Source organism: Camelus ferus, chromosome 8 (genome assembly GCF_009834535.1).
Source record: "Camelus ferus isolate YT-003-E chromosome 8, BCGSAC_Cfer_1.0, whole genome shotgun sequence".
Lineage (NCBI taxonomy): Eukaryota > Metazoa > Chordata > Mammalia > Artiodactyla > Camelidae > Camelus > Camelus ferus.
Window position 1 is genome coordinate 30,525,590 of NC_045703.1, and position 14,138 is coordinate 30,539,727.

Sequence of the window (14,138 nt, forward strand, 5' to 3'; positions counted from 1 at the left end):
ATACTGTATATACTGGATTTTTGTTTGTTTGTTTTCATGCTGTGAATGTCTTATAACCATATGTAGATGCCTATCCTTTTTAAAGAGCTCAAAAGAAAAATCTAATCTGCCTCCAGCTAATAAAATAAGCATGTTATACAAGTCACTCAAATCAATTATTTTTACTTGAAGCATCATTCAGCTTGGGGTTCAGGACAGGGATGTAAATGCATATCAAGTAAAAAGCCAGGAAACTTTGAGAATCTGTGAGAGGGTAGGGTCCCTGGCTGCAGGAGCATCGGAGCTGTAGACATCCTGAGAATGCAGGTGTGAAGAGGACTCTTGGTGGGGACTCACCTCTGTGCACATGGGAAGAAAGTCTGGAGGCAGAAGAAGAGGGCGGATCCCTGCTGGCTCCCTCCTCTTCTCCAGCCAAACCCTCAAATGCTGCTAGCTGGAGAATTGAGCTCATTTGGGAAAATTATTTTGTGGATTCTGCTGATTACGATACTTAGGGCTTTATTCCCTTAGCAACCTCTCCTAGTTTTCAGAATCCTTCTTAAAAGATCAGGGGATTACATTTCAGATAAGCATCCAGAGTGGTGACTTATCTTAGTAGCAATTCAGAAGTTCCCGCTTGCTCTCATTGAATAGGCTGCTTTATTTACTTGGTGCCCACAAGTGTGTCACAGAAAAACAGCCTGCCTTCTGCTCTCCACTCCCTGCTGTCTTCCTAAAGCGCCTGTTCAAACCAGCTCCGCTCAGCGTCCTCCCCTAGATCCCTGTTTCCTCTTGCACCAAATCCAAACTTCTCCACTCGACTTGCAGCGCTTTCCAGGATATACTCACTGGTTTGACTGACCCCCGTTCCTAAAGCTAAGCACACATCAGGTCCCCTTCCCAGAGCAGAGACCTTGTTTAGGAAAGTGAGACTTTGAGAACCAAATGGACTCTACCCCTTATAAGCTACGTAAGAATGAATGTTAGTTAACCCCTTAGATCTCTGCTTCCTGGTGTGTTAAATGTAACTAATAAAAAGAGACCCATGGGGTAAAAGAAGACTATGCATATAAAGTGCCTTGCCCCTGACAAAAGCCTAAGTGACTGTGACTTTCCTCTCCCCATCCCCTCTGTTTAGGGCTTTTCTGCTCAGAGTTTGCAGCAGATTGTGTTCCAGTTGGATGCCATTTTTGAGGCTGGTCCATACCTTGCTCCCTCTGGGCTGGGTTATTCCATTGCTCAGAGCCTGCTGGCTCAGATGACTGAGAAAGAAAAGCTATTTGAGGGAGTGAGATGGTGGAGAAGAAAGATAGAGAGGGTCTGAAGGGAAGTGGAGAGATTAACCTGAAAAAAAGACAGGGACAGGAAAGATGAGGAATGTAGATGGGGCCACACGTGTGAATTTTAAGTAGGGAGCCAGGGAATCAAGGGATTGCCTTCTAATTCCTTGTGAAATTTGGGGAGGAGGAGATCAGTTAACAGTGCGATGACAAATGGAAGGGACTTTACAGTTATCATTTCGATGACTGCACAATATTACATTAAGGACATAGAGAAACATTGAATTTACCACTTCTCCTACTGTTAGACACTCAGATTGTTTATGTTTGCTATTATTAGATAGCCCCACAAAGATTACTTTCATGTACACAATTATTTTTATATTGTATAATTATCTTGACATGAAAATCAGCAGCCAAAGGGCAGAAACATTTTTATGTCTCTTGAAATTCACTGCCAAATTGCTTTTCAAAATAAGTGTAATAATTTACAATGCTAATAGCACTCCACGAGTGTACCAGTTTCTCTGTCTTTTATAGCACTGAGTTTTATTATTTTAAAATGTTGTTTCAATTCATTAATGATTTAAATTATACTTATTTGAGTAACACTAAGGTTGACCATTTGTCTCTCTTTTTAAAAACAATTTGAATCAGCTATTCTTAACCTTTACCTGTTAGGACTTAATACTGATTTTATATAGCTGACAAAGTCTATGGTAGATATTAATCTTTTGCATGTCCAATTGAGGGAATTTTCCCCATTTTTCATTTTTTAATTTTAGTTTTGATTGTTTAGGAGTATTGCATTTTATAAAAGTTTTTTTTAAAAAGATAATGTGTACTTTGATTTCTAGCCTGAGAAAAGTAAATACCTATCTTTGCAGTAGAGTTTTTCTGTCATTTATTAGAGAATAAAGGGGACAGAGGTCTTCTGGGGACATAAAAGGTTATAGGAGGGGGCTGGGCCCTAGGCAGGCTGCAGTCTCCTCTGAGTGTCGGAAGCTCTACTCTGGCCAAGGCCTGTATAATTTTCCCAAGGAGAGTACTGGCACACGAGGACAGCAGAGACTTTGGGCAGAGTTGGGAGACTATGGCTCTTAAAGTCTAGCACAGAGCTCCCCAGGGGGCTTAGAGGTTAGGGCCATTCCTTTACATACATTGAATCCATATTTGTTTTTATTTCCCATGAAATTGTTGATATCTCATACACAAAGTACCTGCTGATGTCCTGTGTGCCCTTGGGCAACTCACTCCACCTCTCTGAACTTCATTTGCCCCATCTGCAAAGAAAATAACCTCAAACATCATGTAATTGTTTCAAAGAATAAAATGAGAAAATGAGTATGAACCCACTGTATGAGCTTCAAAGCACTTTGAAAATATAGGGAACAGCAGGTTAGAAGACTACCTCCTTGTTACTTTTCAAATATACCAACAGAACCAGCTTTATCCTTCTCATATTCACTTAGTCAGTAATCTAAGCTGCAAAATTATGCATATCTCCATGAAACTCAATAAAGTTATTTTCACTCTTTGTGAAAATGAACAAATGTCTTTAAATGCTACTATTTTTCCTGATTTGTTTCTCATGCCAAAAAAAAAAAAAAGTCACTCACCAACTGAATTAAGTAAAAAATTTCAGCTGCCCTGCACAATGTTCTGCATCATGTGGCCATGTACTGATAATAATGGTGGATAATAATGGTGGCTCTTTTTCTAAATTTGGTGGGAATATTAAGTGATGCTGAACTCCAAGGATAATAGCCTTTTGGAGTGAAGACTACTCACTTGGCATGAAGCAAGAGCAGCCCGGATGTGGTTGGACATGCTGAGGAAGTAGGTACCTTGGACATTATGACCCACCATTGATGCCTGAGAGGGAGAGGAAACCCTGAGGACAGATAGAAACAGAGAAAATGAGATATTTTGAATATCATTCATCTGCCTCAGCATTTGTCCCAAAAAGATTACACTTCATCCAACACCCTGGCTCTGGCCAAATAATGTAGAGCATTCAATGGCCCTCTGTGATTCCTGCCTCTTTCAGCAGCAATCTTTCTTAATAACAGCTTCATACATTTCACTAAGCACCTGCTCTCTTCCTCTGCTGTCAGCACAACTATCTGTATACCAGCAAATAGACTTGTACTTCCCAGTAGAAAACTGTATTCTTTGTCTCTAAGAACCAAGTAGAAGGAGTGTGTGTGTGTGTGTGTGTGTGTGTGTGTGTGTGTGTGTGTAGATGCCCAGAGCAAGAGGTCAGGATTGCTGGTATGGGTCTCTCCAACCTAGTTTTATAAGGTCTAGACAGCTTGGCTGACTGCAGCTCTGATTTTGTAAAACAGAATTGATTTGCAAAAATCTGGGCCAGGAGAGGGCACACCTGGGAAGTGACTGTGAACTCAGAATAAGTAACAGGGCAAATACTTGAGAGCTACAGAAAAATAGAGGGTTGAGGGAAACCAGAATTTAGAATTCCTTGATGGGGCCATTAATTTCATCAAGGCCAAATGGGAATCAAGTGTCAGCCTTCACCTTGGGCCATAAAGGAAGTTCTTCTGAGTGTGGAAAATTAAAGTTCTACAGAGGACTGTTTAGTGTCCTAAATCTGAAATTACACTACGTGATTTATTGCTAAAACTCCTTTATTGCAACTATTCTAAACTCCAATCCACTATTTCAGGAGTTTCACTGCATGCCAAACTGAGAAAAAGACTGTATGACTGCTTAGATGAGTGTTCTCTACCCTGGCTTTCCATTAGCATCTTTAGGAAATTTGATGCTGGTCCTCACTCCAGACCAGATGAGTCAGAATCTCTGGGTGAGAGATCCAAGAAACTAGTTTTTAAAAGCTTTCTAGGTAATTCTAATGTCCAACCAGGATTGGAACCACTGGCTTAGGCTGAGATGGGCAAGACATACCCAAGGGAACCAGAGAAAGAGTTGTGGTTGAGAGGTTGTGATTCTTGGGCAAAACTTCAGACAAGGAAAGTTTCTTTGTTGTTCATGCTTGGATAATGCCGGAATATAAAGGCACCAGAGGATATGTTCAGTGTGTCACAGGGGTGGATATAATAAATTTAACTTGTGACTACAAGCCAGAAACCAAACTTCACACATAACCAAACCCAAAAACATAACCAGGATCAAACAACCTGGTGGATGAATAATATATTTAGTTGTGTGTTTCAGTCAAGTATCAAAGATTTACAGAGTAGAAACCCACTCAAGGTAGCTCAAGACAAGGGAGGTTTGTAGTAGAGACTACAAATAGCAATTCTAAGGGATGTAGGGATCTAGACTCCCAGAGACAGGAACCAGACACTCAGGGACTGAGGTCATTCCCTCCATCTCTCAGTCATTTATCTTCCTTATCTCTGTTCCTCTCTGCACATCTGCTTCATTCTTTCATTACAACTGGCTTCCTCTGATTCTTATTTGACACAGGGCTCAACATGAGTGCTCCAGCCCTACCTTATGATCTTTCAGGTCCAGAGACCAACCCTGACTGACCATTGTCACAATGTTTCTTAGTTCAAATTTTCAGGAAGGGAATCTAGTCACTGGTCTTATATAGCAAACAATGGCTGGTCTTGACTAGCCTTGGGTTAGGCATCAATCTCCTCCCATAAGCTGGGCCAGGGGTAGAAACTGTCACATGGTTCACAGACTGAACATTCTTGGAGACCAAGATGTACTTGTGCAGAGCTTTGAGTGGAACAAGCAATGAAGTACTTCTAATACCCATCCATAACCATTGCATCACACACCTTTCTTCTTCTTCTGCCTCCCAGGAGATAGGTGGGGATGGAGGAGATGAGGAAAGCTTGAAAGAATGTGCATTTTCTGCTTTCAGGATCCAGTCCAGCATCTGAGACAGGTAACCACAGACTGGCATGACCCAAAGACAGTCTACAAACTCTCAACCAGCATTTATGTACATGATTATACATGTGTTGTCTTCCTTCTGATACCATTAAAAAGTCAGTCCATTACTGGTGATGGTGAAATCCTGAGGATGTACAAAACACAGGATCTCTGTTTGTTTAATTTTAACCTCAAAATTTCTGCTGCATTTTAACATGTAAAAATATAACACACAAGGGATTCTCCTCCCCTTGTGCCTTTATCTGTTTGAAAAATTTGTGATTAACATGCGATTATAGTGGTTTGACAGTTCGACAGCTCTGAAATAACATTCTTGGGTTTTAGTTGACAATCTTTTACTGAAACCCAAAATGGCGCTTTCCAGAAACTTAGACCTTCAGCCAACTTGAAGGTTCATGAAAATGGTGGTATGAGAATTTTATGAACTCCCCAAATAGAGAAATTGTGTGTAAAATCATTTTATGGTCCAACATTGGCTATTGCAGCAAAGAATTGAATGGTCCTACAGTTTTTCTTCTTTTCTCTAGTTAAATTCAGCTGCACTGAGGCAGGAAAGCAGGACTAGTCTGGACTTGGGGACCATGTTTAGAGGGAGAAGGCCAGGATAAAAATCCACCTCCCACTCCAGCCTGTAGACAGGAGTATACATAGATATTTTTTTCTTTTTGGGCCCCTGGGTCTAGAGGCAAAGTTAAGCCAGGAGAGAGAAGAAGGTACACAGGGAAAAGTAGAGGATGCCAGTAACAAATGTCTATTTTCACCTTGCTCAGAGCATGCTGTCCCTGAAAATCAGGGCTCTGGCTCTGGTATAATGCCATCATGCTGATATGCAACCATTTATTTTAGAGCCTTAGATGGAGTAAACTATTTTAGCTTTTCCCCAAGTACAGCTATTGGAGATCCTGGCTAATTAAAAACAAAGAAGAAGTCCAATACTTGTATTTTACTGATGAAACAAAACACCTTTAAACCAAAAGGATGATTTATCTGGGCTGGAAATAAAACTCCTGCCTACTGAAGTCTGGTGCAGCTGAGTTATCACTATTTTTGTCCTGTAATTTGTTTTATAGGGTACTAATTAACAGGGCAAAGTCTGTTGCCAGGAAAGTAAATCACATTTTGCTGTTTTCTTCTTTTCTAACAAGACACAGACCTGGTCTTTAATCAAAGAGCAAGTTCCAAGGGCACTATCAGCTACTGTAGTTGCAAAGAATTCGGCTGGGAAGATAATGGTGAAACCTGTTGTGTAGAGCTCAAGAAAGACAGTGGAAGAGAGGAAGAAATGGAGGGAGAGAGAGGAATCGATTGCACAGGCAACCTTCAAAAGAAGAGATTGTTGTTTTTTTTTTATAGATGTCCCATCTTTTTTCTGTTCCCCACAACTTGGCTTTTCTCCTCTGACTTTACTCAGCTGACACACTGTACCACAAACATCCTTAAACAACTCATTCCCCCCAACCCCCAGTTCATTCCTGTGCCTATACATTTATTTTTTTTTTAAGGTTGAGGCAGGGAAGTCTGATGACAGACCTCCCTGCCCCAAGCTCTCCCTTCTCTAGGGCTTCTTCTTCAATCTAGCCTCCAAATGACCTTTGACCCTGGGCTTTGCTGTCTGGCCAGTGCAACTCATCCCTCACCCCTCCCCTCCCAGGTCACCCTCCTTGCCTGGCCTCAAAGTCTTCACTCCTTTTTCCCTTTCCGCTTTCCCCCATCTCATTCCTGGATGTTCTGGACTGGCGGCGGTCCTCTGGCTTCTCCTCCCTCCTTGAACCCTCAGAGACATCGTTCGGGGAGGGTATATGGTGGGGGAAGGTAGTTGATGGGCGGGCGAGAAGAGCGAGTGCGGAGCTGGCACCCTGGAGCCAGGAGCCTGACGTCACCGCGCCCTGCTTGTCAATCTCCGGCGGGTACACTACTTGTAGCCGCCTTTTCTTCTACTGTGTGTCTCACTCTCGGAGGCGCCGGCACAGCGACAGGAGCCCCGTATTCCTCTCCCTGCCAGCCCAGCCACCACCTTCAGGCGTTGGCTCTCTTCGCGCGGGGAGCGCAGCCTGGCGCGCTGCCACAGAGCTCATGATCGGCGATTTCCTGAAGCCCTGACTCCTCAGGTGAGCAGCCCGGCTTCCTAAGGGAACTTTGAGAGTGTGGAGAGGGGAAGGGATGAAGTGGCCAGGGGATGAGTTCTTCCCGAAGCCGGAGAAATGGAGTCAAGCTTGATTCCACACCCTCCTCCTACACAGAAACATCTCAGCCTCTCTCCCGAAAAACCCCTATCCCAGGGTTCTCTGTGGCTCCACGATTTCAGAAACTTCTCTTTCAGAACCTTGGACAGCGACTCTGCCGCCTAGTTTACGAACGCCTGACCACGCGGGTCAGCGCCAGGGTGGGACTCTCAGAGGCTGACACCACTAGCTTGGTGCACACGATGCGTGTGCAAATACAGGCACACTTAGGTGATCTGTGTGCACGTGACTGTATGTTATTCGTGTGTATATCTGTGCAAAAACTCAGGTATTAGTGCGGGTATGCCTTGTGCATTTCACTCACTCACACGCTCACTAATTCAACAGGTATCGTTTATTTTTGGCTGTAAACCACTGCTTCCTCGTTCTGTTCTGGAGTCCCGGGGTGGGATGGGCAATATGAGCAGGACACCGGCGCCCGGGGAAGTACCCTGGCGGCGTGAACCACACACCTGAAGCTTCCTCTCCCTCTCCACGCAGGGTGTAGCGTCCAGCCACAATGAACGCGAGCGCATCTTCGCTCAACGAGTCCCAGGTGGTGGCAGTGGCGGCCGAGGGTGCGGCGGCAGCGGCCACAGCGGCAGGAGCGCGGGACACAGTTGAATGGGGGCCCCCTGCAGCGGCAGCGGCGCTGGGGGGCGGCGGCGCAGCTAATGCGTCGCTGGAGCTGTCTTCTCAGCTGCCAGCGGGGCCACCAGGGCTGCTGCTGTCGGCAGTGAACCCATGGGACGTACTGCTCTGCGTGTCGGGGACGGTGATCGCAGGTGAAAATGCGCTGGTAGTGGCGCTCATCGCCTCCACACCGGCTCTGCGCACGCCCATGTTCGTGCTGGTGGGCAGCCTGGCAACCGCGGACCTGCTGGCGGGCTGCGGTCTCATTCTGCACTTCGTGTTCCAGTACCTGGTGCCCTCGGAGACTGTAAGCCTGTTCACTGTGGGCTTCCTCGTGGCCTCCTTCGCGGCCTCAGTCAGCAGCCTGCTGGCCATCACGGTAGATCGTTACCTGTCTCTCTACAACGCGCTCACCTATTATTCGCGACGGACCCTGTTGGGTGTGCATCTCCTGCTCGCCGCCACCTGGACGGTGTCCCTAGGCCTCGGGCTGCTGCCGGTGCTCGGCTGGAACTGCCTGGCAGAGCGCGCCGCCTGCAGCGTGGTGCGCCCGCTGACGCGCAGCCACGTGGCGCTGCTTTCCGCCACCTTTTTTGCTGTCTTCGGCATCATGTTGCACCTGTACGTGCGCATCTGCCAGGTAGTCTGGCGTCATGCGCACCAGATCGCGCTGCAGCAGCACTGCCTTGCACCACCCCACCTTGCAGCCACCAGAAAGGGCGTGGGTACACTGGCCGTGGTGCTGGGCACTTTCGGTGCCAGCTGGCTGCCCTTTGCCATCTACTGTGTGGTGGGCAGCCATGAGGACCCAGCTGTCTACACCTATGCCACATTGCTGCCTGCCACCTACAACTCCATGATCAATCCTATTATCTATGCCTTCCGCAACCAGGAGATCCAACGTGCCCTGTGGCTCCTGTTTTGTGGCTGTTTCCAGTCCAAAGTGCCCTTCCGCTCCAGGTCCCCCAGTGAGGTCTGAAGGCTCCCTCTGCCCTCTCACCAACACCACACCCCAACAAGCCAGACTTTGGTGACGAACTGTGAGATCCCAATAGTGTGACTCTGACTTTGGAAAGAAAGAATAAACATAAACACAACAAACTTACAAAGACAAAGAGGCTTGTTGGTACTTTACATATACAGTGTATACACGTGTACATATATATACAAATATTTGTATCTTCTGGAAGTGTTCAGGATGTGGAATCTCCTGTTCTGTGAAAAAACTAACAAAAATGTGGTTGTATACTCAAATTGTACATCACATTTGTCAAATGAAGACATTCCAATACTGCTTAATTATAGCACTTTATTTTTAGCTGCTGAACTGCCAGAACAGTGTTGCCATTTTCAAAAGGTAGGGGAAGGGGGTTAAAAAGTGTATTTTTGTTGTATGTGATAAAGTATTTTGCTGCATATGCATCAGTAAATTATAACATATTTTGTACACAAATAAACACATTATAAAAATGCAATTTTTGGCATGTGACTGATGATAGAATAACTATTTAAGAGCTGAATTAATTAGTGCATTTACTCTAACAGTTTTTTTATGTATCATCTCCCTCCTGTGAAAATCTTGATGTAAAAAAAAATCATATGTATTTGCACATTGTTCACAAATTGTCACTGAAACACCTTATCCAGATTATTGGGGAGGGGAAAGAAGGGAGTAATATATTCACATCACAGTATTCATAGGACACTAAAGCATTATTGGTGTTATCAGTGCAAACTAATCTACCCCCTTGGCTACTGGGTTTGGAAGACAATCTCCAGAGGATGTCGGAAACCATTCCTTTATCTTACACATGTGCACTTGTGAATCCTGAAATCACAATTTTTAGACATAGTTTTTCCATCTAGAAAGAATTTTAAATGTTGAAAATTCATATTGACTGAGTTTATTGTTACTGGCCAGGTCTTGTAGCAAAATGCACAGTCCTATAAAATAAACAAATTCTTCTAAGACAGGAGTCCAAGATATACTGTGTTCATGAGATAAATGAAGGTATGCCTAGCAGTCCCCTTTAAGGCACTCTTATCTTCAAAACACAGGGCATTAAGATCCTCAAGAACTAAACATTCCCATTCCACTACAGGGTGTGAATCATAGTTAAATTGTTCCCCTCATCCCCTTCTTCCAGACTGATGTGAGGATAAATACAATATATGTGGACATGCTCTGAGCACCTATGAAGAAATATGCACAGAAGTACAAATAGTTACTGGTCTTAGGCCTTAGGAAAATACACACAAGCAAATTTTCTCATATAGTCCACAAGTATTTACTGAATGCTTATTATCTTCTAGACACAGTCTCAGGGCTGGGACTACAGAAATGAACTAGATAGATAAAAGGTGTCTGCTCATAGTGTTATACTCTAGTGGGGGAGATGGCCTACAAGCAAACAAATACACATTGAAGAGATTTATTATAAAGAATTGGCTCAAACAACAAAAACAAAAGAACTGGCTCATGCAACTATGGAGGCTAAGAAGTCGCAAGAGCTATAGTCAGCAAGCTGGACACTTAGGAGAGCTGATGGCATGGTTCCAGTCTGAGTCCAAAGGCCTGAGAACCAGGAGAGCCCATGGGCTCAAAACCCAAGAAGAACTGATGTTTCAAATAGAGACCAAAGGCAGGAAAAGACCAGTGTTCCAGCTCAGGTCAATCAGGCAGCAGGAGTTTACTCAGCTCTTTTATTCTTTTCTGCTCTTCAATCCACTGGATGAGGCCCCCTTGCATCAGGGAGGGCAATCTGCTTTACTCAGTCTACTGAGTCAAATGTTAATCCCATCTAGAAACATCCTTGCAGACACACTCAGAATAAGGTTCAACCAAATGTCTGGGCACCCATGGTTCAGTCAAACTGACATGTAAAATTAACCATCACATCAAGAGAACACAATGATCCAAAAAAAAAAAAAAAAAAAGAAAAGGAAATAAATGTTTCAGGAGGGAGTAGTCAATTGGGTCAAACATTGCTGAGAGAATAATTCAAATAAGGATTAAAAACAATGACTATAGATTTTTTAATGTGAATGTCATTAGTGAACTTGACAAGAGAAACTTCACAGGAATGAGGCGGGTAGGGGGAAAGGTACAAGAGAAAAATGAATGAGCATTCTAGTCTCCATCATCTTGCAACAGAGCTGCAACCTTTTTAAAACAATAAAGCACACCAAGTTTTATAAACATATAGTTTTATAATGGCTGTAAATTTAGAGCCAGGAAGATCAGCATTATTACCCATTTGTTATATTAACATTTCTTTTAACGAACTAACCGTCATAGACTAGTCAGCATCATCAGTGTTTCAGGCTCTATTAGTATCCAAGATGCATCCAAGTGGACTAAAATAGCAAAAGCTCTGGCTGTAAGCTTTTTCAAACACGTGGAGAGGTAAACAATATGACTTCAGAGATGGAATAAAAAAGTCATTACACATACTATAATTACAAAAAAATTTTTCTTGCCATTAGTAAGTTAAGAAATTTCAACACTAGGGGTGGGGTACAGCTCAAGTGGTAGAATGCATGCTTAGCATGCATGAGGTCCGGGTTCAATCCCCAGTACCTCCTCCAGAAATAAATAAATCTACCCCCCCCCCATTTTTTTAATTAAAAAAAAGAAAAGAAAAGAAAGTTCAACACTAAGCTAATAGGACAGGCCATGGGTTTAACTTCTATCTACTTGGTATTAATATTAAATATCTGCCCTAGTCCTAATCAAAATCTTTGAGAGAGCCAAGAACAGGAAGATACTAAACAATCAGGTTGTTAATACTCCCGGTGTACACAATTGGCCAATCTGTGTAATGTCAGTGGGCTGGATTTTATCCTACCTGATGATGTAAGGATATAAAACTCAAACATTTGTATGAAGAAATGTCACATATTCATTTGGTCCAACTAGTATTAAGAATCTCCTATTTTAATCTCCTATGCTAGTTGCTGGGAGCATACAGTCTCAGAGAAAAGCAAGATTCACTCTAACATCCAACCGCCTACACACTTTGCTGTCTAATGGGCATCCTAAATTTAACACATTTAAAATAGAGCCACTGATCTTTACCCCAATAAGTGCTCTTTCTCCCTTCTTTACTATCTAAGTTAATGGCAATGTCATCTTCCTAGTTGTTCAAGCCAGAAACCTTGGACTGACACTTACCCTTCCTCTTCTCTCAGACCTCCCACCCAATGTGAATGCTTTTTTGCCTTTATTTTCAAAAGACATCCAGAATCTAGCCACTTCTTCCCATCTCCACCACTATCATAATCTCTTGCCTGAATTACTGTAGTAGCCTTCTCTCTGGTCTCCTGGCTTCAGTTTTTGCACCCTTCAGTCTGTTGTCTACAAAGTGGTTCATCCCACAAACAGTTGCTCCCTTGACTACCCTTCAGATCAAGTCACAGAATGAGCCCCCTAGCATTATAGCATGTCTTGAAAGGACAAATTTAGGGGGAAAATGTGAATGACATAAAATCCTGGTTCAGAACTATTTTAACATGGAACTTAAATCCAGGGTTATTCATAACTTAATAGCTCTTCCCCAAGGAGATCACTTATAAGCAAGAAAAATATTTTAATTGAATGCTAGAAATTTAAAGAAGTTTGTCAAATCTCATCAAAATCCACTTGCTGGAAATAAAAGCTTATTTTTTTTTTTAAAAAGGACAAACTTGGAGAAGAGGTATTTAGACTCCAGAAATAGGCCTTGAATAAGAGTTTCTTAAGTGAGGAATTTGGGGGTTGTGGGGGCCTTGTGTCTGGTCTAGAAGTGAGGACATAGACTCTTCATCCCAAGATAAGGAATACAACTGGAATAGACCTAGAGTAGGGGCCTCTGCAGCATGAGGCCCAGGGCAGAGTCCCACTTAGCCCAAGGTATTATTTTCCTATTGCTGCTGTAACCAATGACCACAAACTTGGTAGCTTAAAACAATACATAGTCAGTCCCTTACAAAGATCAGAAGTCTGCACTATATTTCATTGGGCTGTAGTCAGGATGTAAGCAGGGCTGCACTTCCTTTGGAGGTTCTAGGGGGAGAATTTGCTTCCTTGACTTTTTCAGGTTTTAGAGTTGTATTCTTTGGCCTGTGGCTGCTTCTGCCATCTTCAAAACCAGCAGTGTATTATTTTGCTTCAGTGGTTACATTGCCTTCTTCTGAAGCCAAATCTCCTTCTGCCTCCCTCCTATAAGGACACTTGTAATTACATTTAGTGCTTGCCCAGATAATCCATGATAACCTCCCCATCTCAAGATCCTTGACTTAATCACATCTGCAAAGACTCTTTTATCATATAAGGTAACAGTCACAGCTCTGAGAACAGTACTGATGAAAAGTGCAATAGTAAAGGTATACACAGAGTGGTAGGGATCCCATAGGAAGGTCAGGGAAATTCTATGGAAGGCTCCACTAGCAAGGCAATACTGTGCTGAGTCAAGAAGAACAAAAGAAATCTACAAGGCAAAGGACATTGAAGGAGAGTGTTCTAGATCAGGAGGACAACATGAATCACAAAAGCATGGCCCATTCAGAGTAATGCAGGCCATTCAGTATGGCTGGAGTGTATAAGATCTAGAGCCTAGAGAGGAGGTAACAGGAGATAAGTCTGGAGAGGTAGGCAGGAGCAAGATTATAAAAAGCAGCATTAGGAATGGACTGCAGGTGGGAAATCTGGAAGCCAAGAGACTATTTTGAAGACCAGTTGCAGCAACCAAGGTAAGAGGTGCTGTCAGCCTCAGCTAAGAAGGGCAGAAGGGGTAGGGAGAAGATGGACTCCAAAGATCTCAAAGAAATAGAGTGTCTCTGACTGAGTGAGTGATTATGATTATGAGGAACAATTTAGGAGTCAAGGATGTTTAACTGGGTGGATACACTGAGATGGGAACAGAGGAGGAGGCAGATCTGAGAAAGAGGATAGTGAATCAAGTTTTCCATGTAGGAAATGTCAGGATCTGTGGGATAACCAAGTGGGGGAAATTGGCCCTGTGGCTTTAGAGCTCACAAGGATTGCTGGAATGGAGACCTTTTTTCGGTAGTCATTGACCTCAAGGTGGAAGTGAAGCCATGGGAGGGAGTGAGAAAAGGCCAAAGTTACAATCTGGACACAACAACATATGAG

At 43.4% G+C, this 14,138-nt stretch overlaps 1 protein-coding gene and 1 long non-coding RNA gene across 2 annotated transcripts in view; one reads left to right on the forward strand and one right to left on the reverse strand.

The window, feature by feature from the left end:
- The window catches only part of LOC116665322, a 147,337-nt gene that overhangs the window by 63,791 nt on the left and 69,408 nt on the right, over nucleotides 1-14,138 (reverse strand). The gene's annotated exons all lie outside the window — the stretch shown is intronic.
- Nucleotides 6,980-9,480, forward strand: GPR6 (G protein-coupled receptor 6). The gene is made up of 2 exons (XM_006187411.3): nucleotides 6,980-7,258; nucleotides 7,874-9,480. The coding sequence occupies exon 2, from the start codon at nucleotides 7,893-7,895 to the stop codon at nucleotides 8,982-8,984; it is 1,092 nt and encodes a 363-aa protein (XP_006187473.1). The 5' UTR covers nucleotides 6,980-7,258; nucleotides 7,874-7,892; the 3' UTR covers nucleotides 8,985-9,480.